At 37.6% G+C, this 26306-nt stretch overlaps 3 protein-coding genes across 7 annotated transcripts; all 3 read left to right on the top strand.

The window, feature by feature from the left end:
- Positions 1-4328: 4328 nt before the first annotated feature.
- On the top strand, positions 4329-16377 carry LOC110861399. 5 transcript variants are annotated; one of them, XM_022110504.2, is made up of 11 exons: positions 4329-4491; positions 4553-4571; positions 4655-4777; positions 4849-6956; positions 7239-7368; positions 8054-8463; positions 8535-10204; positions 10954-13244; positions 13323-13534; positions 13821-14181; positions 14635-16377. In XM_022110504.2, the coding sequence occupies exons 4-7, from the start codon at positions 6816-6818 to the stop codon at positions 8874-8876; spliced, it is 1023 nt and encodes a 340-aa protein (XP_021966196.1). In that variant the 5' UTR covers positions 4329-4491; positions 4553-4571; positions 4655-4777; positions 4849-6815; the 3' UTR covers positions 8877-10204; positions 10954-13244; positions 13323-13534; positions 13821-14181; positions 14635-16377. The 5 variants fall into 5 exon arrangements, with proteins under 5 accessions (XP_021966196.1, XP_035700566.1, XP_035700564.1 ...); XM_035844673.1 differs by having other exon boundaries at positions 8535-10313; positions 10857-13244; XM_035844671.1 differs by having other exon boundaries at positions 8535-10354; positions 10857-13244.
- On the top strand, positions 4349-5196 carry LOC110861400. The gene is made up of 4 exons (XM_022110505.2): positions 4349-4491; positions 4553-4571; positions 4655-4777; positions 4849-5196. The coding sequence occupies exons 1-4, from the start codon at positions 4349-4351 to the stop codon at positions 5194-5196; spliced, it is 633 nt and encodes a 210-aa protein (XP_021966197.1).
- Positions 16378-20030: 3653 nt separating the features above from the next.
- On the top strand, positions 20031-25758 carry LOC110861407 (alkylglycerol monooxygenase). The gene is made up of 9 exons (XM_022110513.2): positions 20031-20154; positions 20540-20827; positions 20899-21035; positions 23097-23248; positions 23315-23570; positions 23952-24114; positions 24471-24605; positions 24670-24783; positions 25094-25758. The coding sequence occupies exons 2-9, from the start codon at positions 20723-20725 to the stop codon at positions 25373-25375; spliced, it is 1344 nt and encodes a 447-aa protein (XP_021966205.2). The 5' UTR covers positions 20031-20154; positions 20540-20722; the 3' UTR covers positions 25376-25758.
- The last annotated feature ends 548 nt before the right edge of the window (positions 25759-26306 follow it).

Below are 26306 nucleotides of genomic sequence, written 5' to 3'. Positions count from 1 at the left end.
TTTATTTTGGTCGACCGTACCATAAAATTATTCCTTGACTCAGGGTCTACTAATCAACGCTTTAGTGGTGGTCGTGCGAGGTCAAACAGGACACCTGGGATGATCAGAGCGTTGAAAGTCAGGATTAGAAGAAATCCATGCCGGTTACAACAAAAATTGGCCCCAAAAAGGGATTTATAAAAATTTACTTTTAGCATGATACCAAATTTGAACCTCAAGGTCAAGGCTCTCAAACGCGGCAAGTGCCATGTGCTTACCATTCCGCAAAAAGAAGCAAGGGTCATAACATGCAGAGCACTTCTTAAGCGGTACGCGAAAAAATCCTTCTCCGTCCTCGTTAAAAATGAGGAGATCTTGACCATCGTGGAATATTTCAAAAAGCAGGACAGAATGTACGCCTAATCGGTCAGAGATTTTCCAATAAAAAAAGATAAGTCAAAAAGTCACACCGCCCTGCCACAGGAATGGTTTTAGTGGGGGTTAGCGAAAACGGTGAAAATCGTAGCATTTCGTCGAAAATTTGGTCAAGGTCGATGTAAAAAATTATTTTGCCGATGTCCGAGAACTCGTGGTGAACCTTCAACGAAACCATATTCCATGGAAAACCTTCGACCTTCATATGTAAGACTCAGCACCAGCTCAAAAAGCAAAAAACGTGTAATTCAAGATCAAAAACAATTTTCCCAACCTTTTTTCTAATGAGGATAGGTCTTCTACGTCACCTGATCTCGATCGCTGGACTACGACATATGGACTAAACTTAGGTATAGATCTGTAGTAAACCTCACAAAAGTGTGGAGGGGCTAAAAAAAATTATTGGTGAAATAATGGCAAGCGTAACCTTTGGAACGCGTGCGTACCGCGATCAGAATTGAATTCTGTCTCTTAAATCCTGCATTGCCGCTATAGGTGCTAATTTTCAAAGTCAAAGGACATATTTTCATCATAATTTTGTCAGCTTTCCAAAAATGTTAACTATTTTGTGCTATTCAAAAAACTGAGGAGGACACCACGCCAAGGTGATAATGACAGATCCTAATGCCCTTTGGATATGTGGTAGTACCCCATGAGAGAACAAAAAGTGTCAAAGGGTTTGATGCCATGGCCCCATTTGCGCCCGCCACACCCCTTTGAAGGTGCGCCCAATGCTAAACTAGCCGCACTAAAACCTTCGCCAAAAATCCAATTTTGATCTGATTTTCAAAACAATAACATATTCTTGATCCCAGAGAGCTGCTTTATCATACCCAATATTAAAATCAACTTTTCGGAATTTTTCACTATTTTCTCAAATTTCCTGACCAGGGGTGTGCCTTCGAGAAAATCAACATTCCAAAAAAGTTGAGTTTGATATTGGATATGATAAAGTAACTATCTGGGATCAAGAATATGTAATTTATTGAAAATCCGAGCAAAATTGGATTTTTAGTGAATTTTTTAATGCACCAAAAAAGGGTTTTTTTGTGTTTTTAGCACCTTTAAGTGGGTGTGGCGGGCGCAAATTGGGCCATGGCATCAAACCCCTCCACACTTTTTGTTCTCTCATGGGGTACTACCACATATCCAAAGGGCATCAGGATCTGTCATTATCACCTTGGCGTGGTCTCCTCCTGAGCAAGCTAGAATCGTTTATGCGTTATGCAGAACTTAAGTCCATACTAAGTACTTCAATGTCAAGTATCACAGATTGCTTTCTATTTTTGTCAAACAAATATATATGTATATATGTGGGTTGGCGTACACGTAGGTAACTATTTATTATGTAATTGACTGTGCCGTCTGTGACGGCAGGCAGTCAGACAGTCGGTGGGACATCAAGTTTGAGAGTTCACGAGCTACAAAAGGTCGGTTTAATTGAAAAATAAAGACACTTTTCATCTTAATATTTACCAGCTAAAGTACATACTCATTTATTGCGCATAATAACATTACATCTCCCACATCCCCGGGAACACATCTATGTACCTCACCCTCTTACTGGCAACGTGTCCCCAACCAGAAGGATGTGTAACTAAAGGGGACAATTACTGAGTACCCCTACGTGTGTACCCCTAATTGAAAAAGTTCACGTGACCAGCGTCATTCAAGTTGTGTCATAAACTTTTACAATAACAACAACGTGATAATAAATAATTAACATTTTGCCCACCTCTCTGACACCCTGATTACGTTCGATTTGTATGTTATCTGGACTGTTTTCCACACGGTGTGGCATCAAAGTGCAAAATGGTTCTGTCATATGAGCTGAATTAATATTGTAGTAAGCAATCAGTGACCGCGGAAGTGGGATGACAGGTTTTTTGTGTCCCATGTTAAATAAATCCGTCCTATCTTACAATATTTATTGGAGTCCCCACATGTCCCCATGCCTTCAGCGGCCACTGTATGCAATCACATCTACGTAGGTACATACACACCTCATCTCAGAGGCATGTGTTGTCTACGTGACTAATACATTTTTTTCACACGGCTTGACAAACACATCTCGTGTGCAAAACGAAACAGATAAAGAAGGAAAAAAATTACGACCAGGTTTGTAATTATGGTTTGAGCTTCGTTTGGTTAAAACCACACTGGACGCCCATATGTTGAAATGGCCAAAAGTGGTAAATTGGTTGTGCCAATATACAATTAACCACCTTTGACCACTTTTGGACACTGACCAGTGCTTTTGGACGGCCCAAAAAGAAACGCTGACTATGGTGGCTAATCTTTTTTGACCGGTTAAAACCACCAGTCAGTGTTCAAAATGGTCAAAAGTTGTCAATTTGACCTCTTTTGGCCATTAAATCTCGGTGTCAAGACATCCCGTAGAATGTGGTTTTAACAACACGAAACACGGATGGTTCGTAAAATTCCGCATTTTTTATAAGCCCCCAACCCCCGTGGTGGCGTAGTTATGCCCACTCCTAAAATAGAGCTGCAACGTACTTTTTATTCACTATGAACTCATGTTAATCGATGACAAGCAAATTTATTTAATAATTCAAAATGCAATTAAGTCTTCAAATTTTACATAACTTTTATCCCGTTTAACTATATTGTCTGTTTCATCAGTTAAGAATTCGCTGTGAGAGGTGAAAACTACGAGTTACTTTTGCTATAATTAGGACTAGCAAGAATAAATTGGACCCTGTCGAGACCAGATGCTGCGAACAAATATGGAAAAAATTCAGGACATGAAATACCAACATACAAAATGGCGACGGGATAACGAATATATGTTTATTTTTGAGGAAATGTCAGAATTGAAAGAGTTCTTCCAATTCGTCACAAAAATCACGAAGCCGATTAAAATCACACATATCAAAAATCACAATTGTGATACTCACAGTAACAACCCTCTTGACCATATCTAATAACATACGCTGCAAAAAATCCGGTGTAGTCACATATCCACCCCGTGTCTGGTGTTAATTTGCCACCATGTGGTATGAATTTATCACCATGTGGTGTTAATTTGTCACAGTGTAGTGTCAAAAATTATTGACACCAATGCGTTGGAGTCACATATCCAACCCGCAGGGTGGTGTTAAATTTTACACCGTGTGGTGAAGAACCCTGAAGTTGGAAGTGCTTATCATCCAACTAAATTATCTGGCTTTACCACCAGCCACGCACGTGGCTAGTGAAATGTAGCCTATAAAAGTCCAGCATCGTTGTGTACGATTCTTGTTGGATGTGTGCAAAAGCTCTAACTGCAAAATGTAGATTACCAAATAAGTAAATCAATATTCCTTTATCTACCATGACAGGTGACACAACACTTCTGTCAATAATAATAATAAGTTTCTAGACCGAACCGGGGCTTATGTAGCCGTCGTGTCCGTCTGTCTATGACACTCTACCGGGCGAACCCCATGACCCATTTTGACCAACTTGGTCTTTAAATTTTTTAATCTGACTGATATTAAGGGGATACCCGTGCTGAATTCTAAAAGTTGCTAAATTCAGCTTAAATTTAGCATGCACATTAAAAATGACAAATGAGTGGAAAACATTAGATTAGAATTTTGAAATTGTTACTACAAGTGGTACTTAAGGTGAATTATTTCTAACTTTGGAGCCAGATAATTGGAAAAATTGATGCCTATTACTGGGAAGATGTGGTGCAAAATATTCCTAATTTTGAAGGTATATAATCGGACAATTTGATAGAGGATACATCCTGGCTCGGGCTAAGCAAAGCTGTACTAAGAGGTTTTTATCCTTAACATATCATATACCACAATATATTGCAAATATAACACGCTTACCACTTTAAATCATCCCATCGTCACTCATAACCACTTGAAGCCGGGTATAAATATGTTTTAAGAGGAACGCCACTGTTCACACACAGATCAAAATGAAACTCGCAACAGTTGGAATTCTCGCCTTGGCCTTTGGCCTTTCTGAGCCTCACGGCTACCTGATGGATCCCCTGGCCAGGACCTCACTTCAGTTGGATGGTTCCTACCCTTACGATCCTCCCTATTGGTGGGACAACAAGTAAGTTATCTCTCTACTCAAATCCAATTATTTAAATAAACTAAACTTGTCCTTTACTTAGGGGGGTGTGGTGCGACAATGTGAGTGCTTTCTTGATATAAATTTTTGCCTCCATTTTATTCAAATTAAATTGTCTAAAAAATCTAAAAAAAAACCTTCCCAGGTTCAACAAGATCTTCAATATTCTCAATGCGGACGATGTGGTGAAGCCCGCGGAAACGGGGATGCTTCTCAAGGGGGAATTTACGATAAAGGAATTGTCGTTAAAACGTACTTCTCTGGATCAGTATGAAATTTGAAATATTAGAAAAATATTAATTTTTTTATGTTTTAATTCACCCCGTTTTTTCTGTATAGATTGTTGAAATGAAGGCTGGCCTAGACAATGCTCACTTTGGTCACTTCAAGATAGAGCTGTGTCCCCAGGCAGTGGAGACGGACGGGTGTTTCCAAACGCTGCCGATTGTCAGCGCTTCTCAGCCTTTTGGAAATGACACGGTTTGCATCCCATTCGACAATCCGGCCCCACCCAATGACATTGTCACATTCCGTGTCCAACTTCCTGCCGGGGTAACTTGCACGAGGTGCACGATCAGGTGGACTTATCGGACTTCGTACCCTGCCTGGGCACCCGGACAGGGCGAATGCTACAACCCTAATCCTGCCCAAACTTTTAGGAACTGTGCGGATATCACTATTTACTAAAAAAATTTTGTATTATTAATCTGTAAAATTTCTCTTCTTAAATAATTGGAAATCATTGACCATAAATTTTTTAACTAGAATCGCATTATAGTTATAGGGGATGAGGAGGGTTTCCAATCATCTACTAATAAAAATTACACAATAATTACACAATAATTATAATTATAATAATTTATTACAATGAGATACCCCACATTACGTCATCTCAAGGCTAGTCATTTAACTAGTCAAAAATTGTATACTCTCTTTAAGGGTGGAACTGCAAATACAAAACTAACCGATTTCGAAAGATGAACTACGTAAAGCTGTACTAAAGCTAAGAAACAAATTACCGACCAATATCCCTAGTCGCAACCACACTGCAAAAAATCAGCTAGCGTAAATTTAACGGGGTAATTTTGGTGCTAATTTGTCACCATGTACTGTAAATCTTGTCCCAAATGTTGTCATAATTTACACCACACGGTGTGAAATTTAGCATCGCCCAGCGGGGTGGATATGTGACTCCACCGCCTCGGTGTCAATAATTCCCGATAAATAAACACCACACGGTGACGAATTAACAACATTTAGTGACAAATTAACACTGCATGGTGGTAAATTAACACCAGACGGTGATAAATTAACACCTCCCGCGAGGTGATGTTACACCGGAGAGTTTTAGGATGCATCTTAAAACTTATGACAACAATTCTGACATTTGTGTGAAGTTGGCTAAGCGAACAGTTCCAGCCAACGATCCCTTTGCATGACATAGTTCCGAGAACGCAGTGTTTGGCTAGGTTTGATTCATTTGTTGAGATATAATCACGACACAAAATATTTAGCACGAAAAACATCAAAAACCTTATGCAAGTTTTCCATCGGAACTTGGAAAATGACGTTTATGTAAATGATATGAGTGAGACAAGGATAATAACCGAAAGCAAAAAAGTGTTGAAGGAGGATTTTGTGAACATTAAAATACTTTAGATCCAGATTAAATTAATACTTAAATGTTTAAACAATACACAACTTTCACATAAATTAAGTAAACAAATAACTAAATATTATAAATTCTTATTCTGCCGCAACAATAGGGTTTTGCTCTCGCAGTAGATAGCAGTGCTTCAAACGTAACGTTAACTTGATCTAATTCCTCCACCGAAACAAACTCGATATTATCATTATGAAATCTCACCACCATTCCACAGTAGGAAATTAGCTCGGTAGACATATTCCAGTCAAACTTTGATTGATTGACAGGTTTGATAAACTGGGATTGCTTTCTTGCACTTTATTTTTACCTATATCATGAATTCAATCCATGCATGTCATGACCACGTTGCGTGATATGCAAATAATTCAGACAGCATAAATTTCAATAGTTTCATAGTATGGGGAAAAGTTATCAAAATATGATCAATCACCTTTGTCAGCAATGTTTTTACAACTATTTGTCATGCATGTCATGCATGCATTAGGATTGATGGACCAAACTCTATGATAAGAGTAAACAAAAACTGTTCATATTGTGCTAAAAGTGCAAGATAGCCATCCATTCCATAACCACAGTCTCGATCTGGCATTGCTTTAACCGAGTTGGTGGAAATTGAGTAAATAAATTTCCTCCCATACCAATGTCTCCAAATATTAAGCTAATCCTGGCATTGGCCAGGCTTCTTATCCTAACTGCTTTATGTCAGGCTCAAGATTACGACGAGCGACTTTTCTTGATTGGTTTGGGTCATACTAAAGCATATTTTACTTCTGAGAGAGAGGTATATTACATATAATAAGGGTAGTTAAAATCTGACCAGGCTGTGATTTTTGTGATTTGTGATTTAGTATGGCGATACCTAGCGGACAACATAAATAACAGAAATCACATAAATTAAATATCGCATAAATCACATAAATCACAGTGAAATCGCATACTGTAAAAATCACACCTACAACCAACCCTGAATATAATTGTGCATAATAGATTAATAAATTATTGTACTTCCTCAGAAGAATTCGGTATATTATTGTCTCTCCATTTACAAACTTCTTTCCCGTAGCATCACTGGATTGAAGGAGCCGATCTATGTCATCAAAGAGGAATGATGCTTGGGTCTGTCGAAACGGAACGAGATAATAAAATGCTGGCCAGCTATTTGAACTCTACAACAGACCTACCACCACGGTCAAGTAAGTTCTTGAGAGTCTCAGCTATGGCAAATCTGATCACACCAATAACACTATCACGAAAATTGTCTTTCCTCTCCTTATTCTTACCCAAGTGGGTAAAAACGTTATCCTAAATCTACCCCCAACATTTTACATCTGTTAAGCCTATTTTTTATCTAAATCCGGATTGGTTACGGAATAAAACTTGTTCATCTTTTTATATCCGATCATATCCATCAAATTTACATTTCTAATCGTATCTATGGTATGAGCTTTTAAATTAAAGCACATTTTCTAATTTACTCACTCAAAGAAATTTCCATTGCCTACCAGTGTTTCGTATGGTTAAAACCACACTGGACAGGCCGGCGTCCAAAAGGTGGTTAAAACCACCTTTTGGACACCGAGATTTACTGGTCAAAATGGCCAAAAGTGGTTAATAGGTTATATCAATATACAATTAACCACTTTTGGACATTGACCACTTTTGACCGTTGTGACCAGTTTTGGACGCTGCCCAGTGGTTTTAATAGGCCAAAAAAGGTTTTCGACGTCCAAAAAGGAACACTGCTGTCTACCCCAAATGAACTTAAGAACCTGAAATGCACAATTAATATATGTAATTTTACCCGTCAAACCAAGAATTATCCCACAACCCAGAGTCTTACATTTAAGTTAAAGAAATTTCAATATTTTTTTTCTTCAGGCGGACTTTGGTTAGCAGCAACTGATCAGGATGAAGAAGGCACGTTCAAATGGGTGAGTACCAAACAAGCTGTATCTTTCTCCAATTGGGACACTGCCGATGGCCTTTCGACCCTCAATAGGACCACAAATTGCGTCTTCTTAGACCCAGTTGGGCTATGGAGGGAAGAGCAATGCCACGAGAATGTGAAGCATCGTCCCCTCTGTGAATTGGAGTTGTTAACCGTTCCCAGAATTCCGGGCGAGGATCCCTCCTTAAATGAAGATATGAAACCCAAAAGGAACATGACGGAAAGAAAACCAACATTTGAGGAAACCGTGCAGATAGCCAGGGAGCATTGGATCCCGGACCTGGAGGAAATTGGTAGCGTGGGAAATAAAACGTTTTTTATTGATTATTCTGATGAAAGGGTATGTTCAAAACGATTTCACGATTTTCATAATTAACTTGGGACTAAGGTGTCCCAAAATTTGTGTCCTAGCACATCATGGAACTGTTGGATTTATGTCACAAGGCTGGAATGCGGCTAGTCGTGCCGGAAAATGAGCTTGAAGTCGAGTTTTTGTCGGCATTCTCGCAACAACAATTGATTAGTGGACTCCCATTTCTGTACACCGTGGCGGCCACAGACGTCCTCAGTAGGGATTGTTCCAAAGGTAATGCGGAATTCAGACTCTTTTACTCTGGAGAAAAGGTGACTGGACCTCAGTTGTCGGGTGAGCATTGGCGATATCAATGCATCTTCTTAACACCTGGGGGGCTATACAACCGGGATTGTGATGGGGGTTGGTCCCCCCTCATGTGTGAGCTGAGGAAAGAGTAGTGATTAAAAAACGGTATAAATAAAAGTTAAGAGCATTAATTAAAATCGTAGTCCGTATTGGAAGCTATTTTCTGTCTTTTGTTGATTGGGTGGTTTATTTGAAATAAAGTTGAAATTTAAAGCTTGCACGATATATCCGTAGTAGTGGCCTAAAGATTCTTCATTAATTTTTAAATTGTGTACCCTACGTAACCCGATAATCCTGTTACGAGCTCGCTCGAAATATGAATAGTTTGTAATGAAGTTTTTATTTGTGACTTTTGCAATGATGAGATGAGAGTTGAAGAATATTGAATTTTTGAGTTTATTGAACACGTAAATAATAATATGTATAAAAACAAGAGGATTTATTAAGATAAAAAGGTTGTTGGCTGCTTGGTCCAACTAAACCTCAATTTGGCTGCTTGGTCCAAATTATCGGTTCACAATATGAGTGAAATTTGCTGCTTTGCTGCTGCTGGGCAAATCTCAACTGAAGAGAAATCATTAAAACAGTAAAAATGAAAACAACACACAAATAGAAAGTGCATAAGATTTAGCATGGATTCTAAATTGGAAGAATTAGAAATCTGCAGTTTAATGCATAATATGTACATACATAAGAAAGTGCATGATTGCAATATGCATGCAAGACTGCAAGATGAATGCAACAACGCATCGCAAAGAAGAAGAGAGATTATTATGCACGTTTCACACAATGCAGCGTGAAGAGTACCTGCATGTAAGCAGGAGCAAAAAAACTGGTTTTAGTGAGTTGAATAAGAAACGAGAAGCTGTGGCTATTATGCTTAATACACCACACAATGTTGCGTTCACTCACAAGCGAGACAGAGATTGCAAAAATATTAAAGTTTCTATTTTCTAATAATAATACAAATGCAGCAATTAATTGCATGATTAATATGCTACGCAACAAAATAAGACAAAGGGATTGTGGTCCTGAACAAGTCTGACGATTAAACTTGTAAGCAACTTTGTTGACGGTGAACGCCTCTAGTTCTGCAAAAGTTTTTCTGCATAGTTTCCTTGGTGCTAGTTATGGACATTATACATACGTATAAGCTTCTGAGGTGTCTCAGATAGCAGTATTATTAATGCGTTAATAAGTGGTGATAGACTTTTTCAAGTCGTACTTCTCACTTTTTTTGTACAACTTCGCATTGGTTACGGATTTGGTAACCACATTTTAAAATTGCCGATTTTTTCAAATTAATTAAATTTTCGCTCTTAATCATATACATACAACCTACACTATCAATGTATGAAAATTTCACAAAAATTGAAAGTTGACCGGAAAAGTTGTGGACTGGAGGGTGAATCAAGATCAGGTACGATTCAGATCAGAAAATTAGATAAAACAGTGCGAGTGAAATAAGATGCCTTCAGCCAAAGTAGCAATATACAGAGTGATTTAGTATCTTTTCCAAAACCTCGTCGGTCAGCAGCTTCCAATTCTAAAAAAATTGGATAAACTTAGGGTAAGTAGGAGTCAGTGTGATCGGGTGGGGTGAGTGTGATTAGCAAATTTTTTATAAGATAACCACATAATTTTGATAAACTAAAAAAGTATTAATTGTAATACGGAATTGCAATTTTTGTGAAAAATTCAGTAACTCAATGGGGAATCGAACCCACGTCTTCTGAATATATGTTAGACGCTTTTACCATTAAGGTACAAGGCCACTGCCTTCTTCACATTGCAATTTTTCTCGTATTTCTTTCGGTCTATTATGTGAATTTCTACTTTCGCAGGTTACAACGAGCTGTTGTCTAACCTGAGAAAGTTCACTTATGTTTTACTTATGAAAGTAAAAAATTGTGTTATAGTACTAACGTTGTAGCACAAAATATTTTTTTAGTTTATCAAAATTATGCCGTTATCTTTTAAAAAAATTGGTGATCACACTCACCCCACCCGATCACACTAACCCCTACTGACCATATGTTATTGATGTAAAATTAAAATGTTTTTCTGTTAAGCTAATCTAAGTTGACCTACTCCCATCCGCTTAGAAACTTCTTCAATCCCTCTACTTCTTAATTTAGGATGCAATCTTATTTCTAATTTATTAAAAAGTGAGCCACCAATCCTGCTCAGGATCTCGTCAAAAGGATTCCTTCTATTTCTACGTCGTAGTGGGGAGGTGATGTCGACGCTAAGTTTTTTGAGGTTCAAGCCGAAATCAAAATCCTTCAGGTATCCCGGTCCATTCGCATGCGTGCCGAACATTGCGTAAATAAAGGTGGAGACGCCTTGAGGTTTAAAGATAAAATTTCCTCTTCCAAGTATTGGGAATCTTAACGAACCCATTTTAAGAGTCCCGCTTCCTAATCAATATTCACGCATTAAATTTTCTTCATAATTTTAAAAATAAATCCTGTACCAGAAATCGTTATGGATTCCAAAGCGATTGAAATATTAATCAGCATTTTCTGCATGTCGGCCCTAATTCCAGTGACGTTAAATTTTGACCAATCCTTCAAGTATATGTCTCTATTAATGTTTAGTGGGAGTTTTTAGTGCAAATCTCCGATTTTATTTAACTTTCCATAATCAGAGTGAATTTAGTTTATTTTTTTAATATTGATTTTACTTACTCAATATCTGCTTGAACACGACGAGGCGAACTTTTCCCTGCCGCACCCCTCAAAATTTCCTCTTGATTGAAAACAAATTCAGGAATGTGGATTGGATCCAAGGGCAAGAGTCCAGTGCTGTTGTCGCCTTTTTCCATTCTGAGTTGTGCGTCCAAAATCATTTCGAGAAGGATCCACGTAAAGGCATCGTGGTCACAGATGCTTTGTCTACCCCATTGCGCCACTTTAGGAGTAGTCAGCTTATTAGGGGATGATGTCAAAGTATTGAATTGGTCGTCATTTCCTTTTTCCGATGACAAGAACGAGTCGTCACTTTCTGCAGAAGTGGATAAGACGGAGGAGATACAGCTTGTTGAAATGACACAAATTGGAGTCATATAAAGTAATAAATTTTAAAAGTTTTTCATTCTCAATATTAATTTTAATGCAATATTATTTCCAAACTTTATCGAAATTTTTTGATAACTGGTTTTTTATCTATGTCGATAACGTGCATCAGGGCACGACTATTTTGAAACATGACCACGCCCCCTGGGGGTGTACCCACCATCGCCAAGATTGAGTTTCACTTAAAACATCGAATACGATATATCATTCTCTTCAGGCTGACGAGGGCTTTCCGTCGGGGTATAAAATTTTGAAAATAACCACGCCCCTTGTGGGCGTGCCCCAAAATAATTATATTTTAACGATACCATATCATGTGACATTTTCGTCAGTGGTCACACGGTGTGACGACTCACCCCCAGGGAGCGTGTTCATGTTTCAAAATAGTCGTGCGCTGATGCACGTTGTCGATATGGTTCAAAAACGAGCTATGACATAAAAACGAGCTATGACAAGCTTTCGATAAAGTTTTGCAATAATATTGCATTAAAATTAATTTTCTCATTTTTTGAGATTGTGACCCTGATTTAAGGTCAACGATATCAAAATTTCAAAATTTGAAAATATATATTATAGTCCAAGGGTCAAGCTTTCCATAACATGTTTAATTTTGAAAATCGGCTAATAATTGATAAAGTAATTCAAATTTGAAATTTCAATGTATTTAAGCATTTGCGGATCAGCCACCAAGCCTTTCAGCAAGAATTGGCCCCGGTTTTAAAATACAAACCATAACATAAAATTTATTGCATAAATGTAACATCCCATGAAGGACCAAAATTAGGGACAAAACTGTGTGCAAAGCTTAAATTCCACAAAACTTCATGCTGAATACACGGGGATGTGCATAAAGCATGAAGTTTTAATAATTGATCGTCCCAGCACAAGCAACAATGTTAACTCAAACATCTTAATAAACTAAAAACTGAGATCGGGAAAAAATCGTTGAATGCATGATGACAACCTTGCCTTCACTTTAGCCGTCCTGCTCCAACCAGAGAAAAGAAAATATCATTCTCGCAGCTGCTCCGTCTCCCTCCTCACCTCTCTTTTGCCATAAAAATATCGTGTTTCTTTCAATTTGCTAATTAATTCACTGATTAACTAATTACCGTGTATTACGTTATTTCTTGATTAGTTGAATTTCTATCAAGTGCTTAAAACCTAGATTTGTGAAAGTCAAAACTTAAGTAAGTCGCATAATAATAATATAACGTACTTAAAGCGTTTAATTAGAAAAATGGCGATTTCTAACCGTTTGAGATGGAAGTGTGAAATTTGTGATGCTTATCTCCCTCACGAGCCAGAAATTGCGTTACACATTTTAGAGAAACATGACATCAATATTCTTATACTTGATGAGGACGTTACGATGGGGCCATTGTAAGTAAATTCTTTTATTTATATTTGGCTATGCCATACTATTGAATGTCTGATTAATTTATGTACTACATTTTTTAGGAAACTACATTGATCAAAAATTCTAAATTTTGGCAAAGAGTGGAATTTTTTGGTTCCAGTGTGCCAATGTTTGACACTTTATCTCAAGACGAGGAAATGACAATGACGACGGTGACGAAGAAATTGAATTTTATGAACAGATGGACGACGATGAGGAACAAGGGGATAATGAGGATGACTTAATTGGCGATTCCGATGACGTCGCAACAGGGGTATTTACACAATTTTACACAATTTGGAAAAATAATTGTTGTCATGAGAGTAGGGTTGTACAACTCCCTGGGAATGATAATAAATTCCCGGAGTTTTGGGAATATTCCCAGGGCATATACTCAAAGGGAGTTTATGTTAACATTGGGCTTATGGGGGAGTAAAAATAAACTCCGGGATTTTTGTGATTTTTGGGAGTTTTAAAACTCCCAGGGAGCGAGGAGCGGTACAACCCTACATGAGAGACAGCTAATAATGAAGATTTCTTGTACTTTTTATAATTTTCAGATTCCAGACACCTCGCTGCAAACCTGTTACATCTGCGGGGAGAAGTTCCCTACACAAAAAGCCTTATTCGCCCACCGTCAAGAACACAAAGGGGAAAGACCTTTCAAGTGCGACACGTGTTCTGCAGACTTTGCATTCTGGACATTCTTTAAGATGCACGAGCTCACTCACACCCCCCAATGGTCAGAATTGGAGAACGATGCTAAAAAATTGGCCGAGCTGAGGCGTGGATTCATGCGGCAGAGAAGAAATTGGCGAAGGGAGGTGTACCAGCCGCCCAAAACTATACAGTGTCCCCACTGTCCACGAACGTGCAACTGGCCGGCCCAATTGAGAAGACACATAGCATGGCATAACAACGGTAACTAAATATTCCTACACTAGATATTTCCTACACTGCAAAAAAATCCGGTGTAGTCACATATCCACCCCGCAGGTGGTGTAAATTTGTCACCGTGTGGTGTTAATTTATCACCATGTGGTGTTAACTTGTCACCGTGTTATGTTAATTTATCACCATGTGGTGTTAACTTGTCACCGTGTCATGTTAATTTATCACCATGTGGTGTTAATTTGTCACCGTGAATTGTTAATTCGTTACCGTATGGTGTTAATTTGTCACCGCGTGGGGTCCAAAATTATTGACACCAAGCCGGTGGAATCACATATCCACCCCGCGCGGTGGTGTTAAATTTGTCACCGTGTGGTGTAAATTATGACACCATTGGGGACACAATGTACACTACAAGGTGACAAATTAACACCATTAAATTTACACCAGCGGATTTTTTGCAGTATACTTATTCATTTTTAGAAAAACCATTCGTCTGTCCCACCTGCCGTTCTGCTTTTCGAATGAATAGCTCATTAACTTCGCACTTAAAACGCAATCAATGCACCAAAGTGATCTTGACCACTTTCACAGGCCCCTTCTCATGTGACCTTTGCACCAAATCTGAGACTAAAATCGGAGCGAGGACTCAAAACTCACCGCTGGACTGTGCACGGGATTCGGATAGAGAGATCCGAAAAGAAGATATTTGTCTGCCCTCAGTGTAACTACGTCGCGAAATCGGAATCTAATTTGAAAAATCATCTCAACACACATGCCGGATTGAGACCACATGTCTGCGCGGCGGGGTGCGGTGCAACTTTCACGATCAAGGGAAACATGTTGGCTCATGTACGGTCGCATTGCGATATTGCAAGGCAGACTGGACTCGCTGCAAAATTCCGGGCTGAACAGGACGAGGCTTTGGGGAAGTAGAAGAAGTGGAAAGTGATTCCGGGTGGGATTATTTGTAGAGTGTGGAAAAAATTGTACAAGTTTAGCTCAATTTGAGGCACACCACCGCACTCATGGGTCTGGGAAGTGGAAATGTAGTATCTGTGGGGTCGGATTTGAATACTCGTCACGGCTTGGGATTCATCGGAAGTAGGCTCATCCTGAATTGTTGGTCGTGCAATGTGTCCAATGCGAGGAAAAGTTGCGGGACGAGGCTTTAATGAAAAGTCATCTAAGGAAGGTTCACCGTTTCCGAAGAATTAAAAGACTCGCGGGGGCTAAGGTAGGAGGAGGAGGAGTGGGATGTGAAGATGAGGTCGAGATTCTGGAGTGTAGTAACAATAATGATCAAGATGTGGATCCCCTAATGTTTTAGAGAGGTTATTCAAATGTTGTGTGAATACGAATACCGATTCTAATTCAAAATATTATTATTTTGTGTAATATTAAATTGGAACGATGTTGAAATTAAAACTACAAATTGTAAACCTGATACATTCGGTATGGGTTGGAAATATTATTTAGAAAACTGGTAAAATTCAGGCATGATTCACAAGGCAGTCAAATATCGAGAATTTTTTAAATTATATGGTTGGAAAGGAAAATTAAATTAAACTGGCTGTCATAGTCATTCATAGTAAGAATTTAAACGATGTGCGTAGAGATGAAGTTCAAATAAGAATAACACCAGCAAGGTCGCAATTGAGGACGTCAAACATGTACTTCGTTGTGTATGTAGAGAAATAAATTTAAATTATTCAATGGTTTTGTCGTCGATTAGAATAATTATTTTTATGAATATTTGACCTCGTAATTTTATGAATATTGACTCATGATGATAATGAACATTTGTATGTATTTTGTCATGATATGAAAATGATGATGATTTTGTATTGTGTGAGACTGGACCCGAGTAGGGAAATTTTGAATGGGTGCCAGCCAGTCGCTCGTAAATGAAGTTTTGTGCACATTTTATCTTTCAACTTATATAATTTTTGACCTCTCTTCTCCTCCTCTTTTGATTAAATTATTTTCAAGGTGTTCTCATTCCATTGGTCAAGAGGAGGAGAGGAGGGTGGTATTTGTAAAAGTTAGCGTCTCTTTTTTGTGTAATAAGGACAGAAAAGTTCCATGAAATTTTTAGTGTCGTCTCTCCTCTCCTCTAAGAAACATCAAGTCCCGTCACTCACTTAAATTGTACACTCACGTTCGAAATCAAAAATATTTGTAGTATCCCAATTGTGACTAATAAATAACCATCATTAAAGTGACCATTTTGAGACCTCACCACCGCTCATTTTCACGGTCACAGCCACACCACCATCAGTCGCAGTCAGAGTCGTTACAATTACACACATGCACTTACATACAGTCGCCCATTAAACTACAGGTTGGGTTAAAAGTATTCTAATAAATACGTGAAACATCCTGAGTAAATAACAACCCAATAATCTATCTTGCGATTGTGTCACAACCTTGTCCGCTCCCAAATTTTCAAGTCGCGTTTAATTCTCGGTTATGATAGCTCAAACCAATTCAAATCTTTTGTCACCATTTCGAACAACCATTTTGACACATTTTAAAAATAAAATTGATAAACAATAAAAAATATGAATTTTTTAAATTGAACTTTCTAACAAAATTTCTTTATACGCCTTTTTGTCAATTTTTACGCACAGTTAACCAATCTTACTTTTATCACTTTACTGCGGTCCAACGACACTCTTGGAGGCAAACATTTACAGATGACTTTTTCTTATGGAACTGTTCTAATAAGGTACTTTGCCATTATAGCCATTTGACCTAACGGAGCGTGAGGGCCATATTTAATAATAATAGTGGCGATTACCTCCATCATATACTAATAAGGGATCATATATTAGTACATATGTAGTAAATGAGTTAGTCACATTTTTATACATTCGAGTACCTTAACCTGAATAAATTGTAATTGTCCAGAGAAATGAATGATTTTTTTTTCCAAAAAGAGGAACAAAGGGTGCGCTATTGGACTTTAAATACCTGGAACTGCCATAACTTTAAAGCCGAATCACTTTGCGGAACCACTAGTCAGAAATGATTGGTTAAATAAATTATGGAAAATTATAGCGTTTGATAACATAACAAGACAATTTGGTTATTTCTAAAGTAAGTTTATAATACATACGTTTTACGTACACAATCTAATGGCTTCAAATTGTCGTATTACGTTACAATATCAACATGTAAACTAAACCCTAAAATCTTTTCCACTTCTTACTCCTAAATTACTTCGTTTTGTTGGGAAAATGATTACAGTTAAATTATAGCTTGCATGAAGCAGAAGTTTTCACATAATCCTCACCCATTAACTCGTGCACCCTTTCACTCTAAAAATGTATTTATATCAAGAATTTTGCCTGCTTCTGACAGTACCTATTTCTCCTAAGCCATTTTTAAGTAATATAAAATTATACACATGTCAAAATAATTTTAACATTGCGTTGTATCACAAGATAAAATTGTAGTAAATAGTACCTCTTTGCAAATTTATACAAAATTGTATTAATTTTCCAAATTTACTCTTATTTTTCTCTTAAATTTTACACTTGACCATGTTAAAGTTACCAGTACTTGTAACTCTTCTCTTGCACAGAAACAGTATGCAGACAAACTTTACTGAATTGTTTCTTCCTCCAAATAAATCCATTCCTCAAAACTTCCGAACACGGTTGACTATCACCGAATTTTCTACAATAAACCTGGACAATTTAAATCATAGAAGTGAAATTCTTTCAAAGTCTCGGACCCCACTACTCCATTGCGCAAATAGGGTACAAAAGAGGCTGACCAAGCTTTAGCAAGGTCAAGTCGTAGGATTCAAGGATTCTAGTTATACTGCGAAAGAAATTGGCACAAGTCGGGTCCACAAGCTCAAAAAGATCCGGTAATTATATATATGACTCTACCGGGATAGTAATACCGGTTGCTACCACGGGTCAGGACGTTGCTACCAATATGTAGATAATATTGCTACCAATATTATCTACATATTGCTACCAATATGTAGATAATATTGCTACCAATATCTTACCAGTTGGTAATAAACTTTTACCGCTTTGGTAATCAAGTATTACTATACCTGGTAACCAATTACTACTACAAGGAAGCATATCGTTACCATTGTGGTAGAATCATACCTGATAGTAATAGAATTTTCCTCAGTGTACTAGACCATGGCTCGCATGTAAGGGTATTTGTCGCCCAGGGGGGCCATGCGAAGGAAGCAACTTTAAAAAGACTGACATCATATGTGGCTCATTTTCATTTTCATACATATCTACCAAAAACAAGGTGCAAAACAGGGCTGGATTTTGTCACTATTGTTCTCATCATCCACCACTACTGCAGTTTCCATTAACTATTTTCCTTACTGTGAAAAAGCTCAGAATTTATTACTAGATCGTGCAATACTGAGAAATCTTTGGCAAAAACTTTGGAAATAAGTTTGCAAAAAATAATACATTGCTTAACGAAAATCAAATATACCTCTAGGTAAAGACTGTGTAACAATTTGTTGACGAAAAATGGTCCAAGGGACGAGACGATGCAGAAAGAAGGGGCTGCCAAATCTGCTCCACTTATGGACCATGTGCGGTAGGCCAAATTGGTTTCATGGAATTTTTTTCGAAATATTAATTTTGCTGTTTTGTTGGAAAAATGTACGCACAATTTTGTTCCATTATTTTTTTAAGTTGGTACTTTGACAGGATGGGGCTGTAGATAAAGTGAGACACGAATCGGACCGGAATTTCTGAGACATCGGCCCCCCTCTGTATATTTGTCTTCCGTTCCCAAAAAAATTTTGGGTGCAACACAAATTAAAAATTTAACATTTCCCAACCAATCCAAATAATATTTTAGTGAAACTTTTCTAGCTGTGAAAAAATACAGAAAAAATGTTTCACAATTTTTGAAAACCATCAATATTTAATTATGTTACCACTAGTAAATACTATGTTATTTAAAAAAAACCTATAATTTAGTGCACCCACAAGTATTTAGAAAGGTGGCTAAATTTAGCCCAAATTTTGAAAATTGTTACAATTGCTAAAGAATCAAGTTTTAGACACTTATATAAACTTCTACTGATCGATAGTAATCAGGATAATAATAATTGTCTTTTTGTACCATAATTGAATCGGTGCTGTGTATTTACAATGGCAAACCAACAATCAGCAATATATGTATTGTTGACCATTTGCTAATTACGTATGTGCGAAAATAAAGATTGACTACAACCAATTTGTTTCAATTGCCAATGATCAAATCTGCTCACCACACCGCAAACAGATTATTTTTCATTACGTATCCGCAAGGCGATGAAAAATGGATTTAACACTGTGTTAATTAATAAATAAATTACCAACAGCTTCACTCGTTGAAAGTAAACATAACGGATTATGTATTGATGTACCTGAAGTTTAGTTTATTGATATATTTCGACACGTACAAATCTGCCAAAACAAAGACATGATGCAAATCTCTGATTTTATCAGAGTGGATGAGACGGATGGTTGGACTGTACCTAGAAAGGTCAATCTTGCGTGAACACATATTTATTCAATATCCACAAAAATTGTATACCGAGAAAAAGATCACCCTTCGTGAAACTCACATCCATCCACCCACAAAATTTATTACACCTTGTCATATTATTTCTGCAATTATACTACGTACCTCAAACTATGCACACCATAAACCAATCGTCACGCTGACGCATTAACAAAGTTTGCTTAATTAATTACCAATATCCACAAAAGTTTGCTGTCTCAAGATCAGTACCACAACAGCCTTGCTCTTGAAGCCTTCCTTTTCAGGGTTCTTTACCAAAGAGGAGAGAAATTTTACCGAATATCTCTCAGATTTCGCACCTTTTATCACCTTATCCGGATCTATTCGCAATTTACACTCCACGTTTTGTGAACTATTTATAAGTTTAGTTTCTGTAATACATCTCAAAAACTGTCTACTCTGATACATAAAATAAACTTCTACCGTAGCACCAAGGTAAATAACTCGCCTCAACATGTTCGACCTTGACATCGACATTTAGCTACGTGCAGTAAACTACAATCTCAAGTGTAGCGATGCATGAACAAGTTCACAATAAGAGCATCTTGTATCTTGGCATGAATGGGATCCAATTTGCATACCGGGCTTCATCACTTTATACCTATTACGCAAGCGAATGGCTGTCTTGAATTTTAATTTGCATCTCTAGTGAATGGGTTACGCAATAATGATGCAAATCCATCCTCTCAATTCATTTAAGGCAGATTGGAAAATGTATGCATTAGGAGCAGACCTGTCACACGACTCAATATTCTTGTCCATTCCATTCTGGTTATAATTTCACTTTTATATTATTTGACCCACATTCCTTCCTATTTAGCTCTAAGAATGAGTCCTACATATCCCGTGACAAAGTCAAGTTCATGGATTGCACAATAATGGGGGGAATCGCGTCTCACCAAAAAATTAGATTCCCTTCACCCTTCATTCCTTATCTGACATTGGCAACGTCACGGTGGCTTCTCAACTTGCCACATTTTCTTTATCACATTAACTTCCCACCATGGCGGAGGTGATTGCCGAGTTTCGAAAATTAATAAATCAATACCACAATGGGACTGGAACTCCCCTACGGGAGGATTTTTCACAGCCAGATTATTTTGTACAGGTGGGTTGCACACTAAGAATTTTATTTGAGTTGGGGTGCAAGTGGTTAATTTTGTGTCTAATTACGTACAGGCAATTCCATACCTTTTAACATTCGTAGTGCTCGAGATTGTAGTCATGTGGATCAAACATGGCTCCTTGAGGGGGGGATGGAGCATGGCGGACAGTTTGACATCATTTTCGCACGGAATTTATTTCCTAGCACACGGGTAAGGAATTAAATTAGGAAGCAAATTAAATTTAAGGAGTAAACTCCCTTTAATATTAGGCAGGTTGGGCAGCTACGTATTTAGAATTTCCGTAACGCTCCGTATCTCTTGAGATTGGTCAAAAATTTCAGAATGCATATGGAAAATGTGAAGACTACCCTCCACTACAATTTACAAATTTGTCCCGTAGTTTTGACCACTCACAAGTAGAGTTGTAAAGTTCCCACGGAGCGATAAGTGATTCCCAGGGAATTTATTTTAACATTGGGCGTATGGGGAAATAAAAAAAATTCGGGGAAGATTGGGAAAATTGGGAATCCCAAAATTCCCAAAAGTCCCCTCTACAACTATACTTGTGAGTAGTCAAAACTATCGGAACAAATTTGTAAATTGTAGTGGAGGGTAGTCTCTACATTTTCCATACGCATTTTGAAATTTTTGACCACTCTTAAGAGATTCGGAGCGTTACGGAAAATCTACACACGCAGCCGCGCAAATATGACCCGGTCATATTTGTTACACGTGATTCTGGTTTTGACCATATTTTTTCTAATGTTCACTCTTACTACACTAACAATAATTTGGTAAGGAATCATTACGGAGTTACTATGATGCTCGACCCTGCTGGTTAAAAATTGTTGCAGAATAGTAACAAGTATTTCCACGAAATTCAAGTTTATCACCGCTCGGTATAAATTTCTTCACAGGGGAGTGATAAGTTTGAATTTAGTGGAAATACTTGTTACCATTGTTTGACAATTTCTAACCAGCACAGTAGAGAATAATAGGAACTCCGATTGATAATAATTCGTTATAAATTTATTTTGAGTGTATGAGTCACCGTGGTTGAATTTTTATTTATTTATATTAACACACCATTGGTCATCAGGAGGGGATACGACGGTGTTTGCAATGACTGATTTGACGAGAGTTGCAAAAGTCTGTGGTCCTGGCCACACCCCCGGAAAGGAGCAAAACAATCGAAAGTTGCTACATTCAAAAATCAAATTTGAATTGAAATTTAAAATTTTGCATATTATTTGCTCAAATTACTTGATCCAATAACAAATTGCAGCATTTTCGAATTTTCCAAACATTTTTACCCTTTGTTGCACTTTTTAGTGGGAGTGGCATCGTCAGTGGACGTATACCATCTCTCCTTAGTGGCGCATCCTCTAATGGTTAAATACATAGAGAATTTAAATTGGATTTATTTCTTCAATTGTTGACCGGTTTTCAAATTTGAAAATGTTTTAGAAACTTTGAAGCCCTGTGAAAAATATATATTTTCATTTTTTTTAACTTCGACCAGCAAACCAGATCACAATGTCAACAATTAGGCAAAAGAAGAGCAATTTTCCACATTTCCGAAGCAAGTTTTTGCTTGGGCACCGGAAACTTACGTCGTTCCCTGTATTGGGTGCGGTCATTGTGTGTGTGACGAGGGGCGTACTGAAATTTAACTTTTAAAAATTTTTGAAAGTTCCACTGTTGTCAAACACTTGATAAATTGCAATATTTTATATCGTCTAATTATACCGCACACTGAAAAATATCCGGTAATCATATATGCCTCCACCGGGATTGCAATACAGAGATCGCGGGGCAGTACGTTGCTACCATTTGGTAATAAACTTATTCGTTTTCCGACGAGGCCGTCAATAGTAGCGTGACAAAAAATCTCTGGAATCTGCGAGTATACCAAATCTCAAATTTCGTCTTACTACACCCAATAAGATTACCTCGGGGGACAACGTGTATTGTCTACAATTTTTTAAAAACAAGAATTGACTACCGAAATGTCAAAAATTGTAGGTAGAGAAAATTGTTGACCTTCTGACCTGCATGTCGCGTATTTTGAAATAGAAAAATTTGGAAATACATATTCTTCCCAGACCTTCAAAGTTTCCAAAAAATTGAAGTTATAAATCAGTCAAAAATTAAAAAAGTAATTCTATTTTGAAATCTCAACATATTTAAGAATTACCGCATCCAGGACATGGGGCACATTAATAAAAATTCAATCACATTGGTAGTAATTAGACAAGTCTCCCCCTACAGGATGCTCACCCAAGGGATGTTCAGCTACGTATATACAAAAATATATGAGAACTACAAAATCTACGAGCTCCCGTGGTCCTCCCCGTTTACATGGTATGTGGCCGCAATTTCTGTGGATTTCTGCTACTACTGGATCCACCGGGCCTGTCATGGTAAGTTCACATCAGATTACTTACCCATTCTACTCGTGTCACATTCTAAAAAAATTGAATTATCAGAGGTCAACATATTCTGGGCTAAACACCAAGTCCATCACAGTTCCGACTACTACAATCTCACAACAGCGTTGCGGCTCTCAGCCTTCCAAATCTGGCTGGCTTGGCCGTTCTACTTACCGATGGCATTCTTTGTACCACCTTCCATCCTCCTGATTCACAAACAGTTCAACCTCCTCTACCAATTCTGGATCCACACTGAACTAATTGACAGTCTGGGACCGTTAGAGTATGTCCTCAATACTCCGAAACATCACAGGTAGGGAATTTTTCAAAACCGGTGTTTTCAGTAACTACTCAATTCGAGAATACACACCGGAATTTGGTACGTAAATAGTATTGATTTGCCCCTTTTTTCAGTGCTGAAACGGTATTGAAACAGTACTGATAAGCCCACTGCTGTTTCAATAACGACTGATCTGTGTTGTATCAGTACTGTTTTGCCAGGGATTGGAATTTCAATGTTTTATTACATATAGTACCGGATCGGTACTACATTGTTAACGTTTCAGCAAAGAAGAAAGGGCAAATCAATACTGTTTTGGTATTGATATACGCCTATCGGTGTGTAAGTGCGGATTTGGGTGAAAACAGGTTTTCTACTATTTTATAATTTTACACCGATTTTTTGGTTTGGAAGGGTTCATCACGGGAGCAATAGGTATTGTATAGATAAAAACTTTGGAGGAGTCCTCATCATTTGGGATCGCATGTTCAATACATTTGCGGAGGAGCGGGACCAAGAGAAAATTGTGTATGGGTTGGTTGAAGAAGTAAACTCATTTAATCCGTTTTGGCTACATGTAAGTATTTAGAATGGAAGAAGCTATAATAAAGAGGTAGAGGTGCTGTATTCTAGATTTGGATTATACATTCTGCTGTAGAGGTGACTAGAGTACAGACCGACGAAACGAGGTCTTACTCGGAACTTGATTGTAATGTACATAGATTCAAAATTCGCGCCTTGGTAAATTTAGACTCTCAACCACTCGAAGTACAAAATGAAATTCAGTGTACATCCAAGATCGTAAAATCAACTCTCGCCGACAGTACAAATCTTATCACCAGAATACAACTCTAGAATCCAACTACTTTAGAATACAGATTTCTCTATCTCTCTAATGTGTGTAAATATATTTCGGGAATTATATATTTTCAGTTCTTCCATTACACACGAATCTGGACGAGAGTACAAAATCAAAAATCTCCGTCGGATAAATTATCCGTCTTACTGAAAGGACCCGCCTGGCGGAGGGGGAAACCAAGACTTGGTGAAATTGAAGATGTCCCAGTGGTAGGGTTTTTAGACATCAGTGCATTAACACCTTAATAAATTAATCACTTCTCTTCCATTCAAGGTCCAAAATAGGCCACGATTTCATGTAAAACTTCCAACTTGGAAAAACCTTTATGTTGGATCACACTATTTATGCACCTTCCTTGGATTCCATTACTTGACGATTAATTATTTGGTAAGGTTTTTAAACCATGGTCGTACTCACGCCACTGTTGGTAAATGTGGCAAATCTCGTAAATTGGGCATAGCAACATACCTTGCCAAGTTCACTAAATTTGCGAGATTTTGCAAAACATTTGACTAAAAAACAATGGGATTTGTCTTCGCTTTTACTCAACTCCAGGGCATTTATTTATTTGGCAAACTTATTTCGCAAATTTGCCAAATAAGTTTACTTTGCGACATAGGAACCTGACGTGAGTACGGCCTATGTATGACTTTCTGTTTAATTTACTAAATGCATAATGTATGCTTTACTTTCTCAGAACCTGGCGCAGACCAGCGTCATTTTTTCCGTGGCCTATGTCATCTCCACGTTGACGAGTCTCAGCCTAGTTTTAGAAGACAGGAAGTACATTGCTGCCTTGGCAGAAATTGCGAGATGTGGAGCAACCTTACTCTTCATTAGTTTCGCTAAATCATCAATTAACACATTATTGTTCCACTTCATATATAACGCATTTTCACTCTCGATCGGAATCTGGGTTGTCTATTTACACGACGTGTTGAGGAAGGACGCACTATTGTGTACGAACAAGAAAACATAAAAGGGTGGGAACTTATCGAATATATTTACAAGTTATTTGGGGAAGTCTAGTCATTTTTAATAGTAATAGTCTTGATTCCAATAGTATCATATTTACATGCAAATGCGTACAACATTTAAAGAAAATTAGTTCTTACCCTGTCACAAGAACGATTCTAAAAGTATTTTAAGTTTAAGTAATCAGGTAAATTGTGATAAAAAATTATATTGAGTGAGGCTTGATATAAAAATGTTTGAGTGCATGTCTAACATGGTAAATTATATAAGGATAGATCATTTGTTTTGTAGCTTGACTTTGTACATATATGATCCACATTTTGTCGCATATTATTCCATAAATCAATGACACGATAATTAAAGGATTTTTTGTAAAATTTACTAGAACTAAACGTCTTAAATTACTTGCTGCTCTAGTAAAATGTTCACGAATATTTTGCATACTTGCGTCAAAATTTTATGTCGCATCGCAACACAATTTTTCGAAATTGCTACCTTAAACGTGAGTTCGCTTCGCAAAAAAATCGTCGCAAACGGTCAGACTTTATTGCCATCCTCAAAATGTTATCGTTTCCATTGCGTTTGTCTTTAATTTTGGAAAAGGGTTTTGCTCAATTATTATACGAAATAAAAACAAGCCTTCTAGCGTCGCAAATTTGCGAAGCTTCGCAAACCCATTTTCTATGGGAAACTTTGCAAAATTTGGCAAGCTTTGCAAGTTATGTTGCGATGCGATGTTTGAGAGGGTGACTGAGTACGTCCATTAGTACCTTGGGTAAAATAGAGCCAGCTGCACTATCATTTTACTCTCTGCGCACCTTCATTGCTGCTGCTCTGTACACTTTAATTTTTCATGGCACATCATTCGCCGCATGGGTAGATACAGATGTAAGTAAGATGCGTCTATTATTTTACCAAAAACAAATAAGCAAACG

Source organism: Folsomia candida, unplaced genomic scaffold (assembly GCF_002217175.1).
Source record: "Folsomia candida strain VU population unplaced genomic scaffold, ASM221717v1 Fcan01_Sc041, whole genome shotgun sequence".
NCBI classification, from domain to species: domain Eukaryota; kingdom Metazoa; phylum Arthropoda; class Collembola; order Entomobryomorpha; family Isotomidae; genus Folsomia; species Folsomia candida.
The sequence above is the reverse complement of the archived record's forward strand: the minus strand, read 5'-3'. Positions and strand labels throughout refer to the sequence as shown.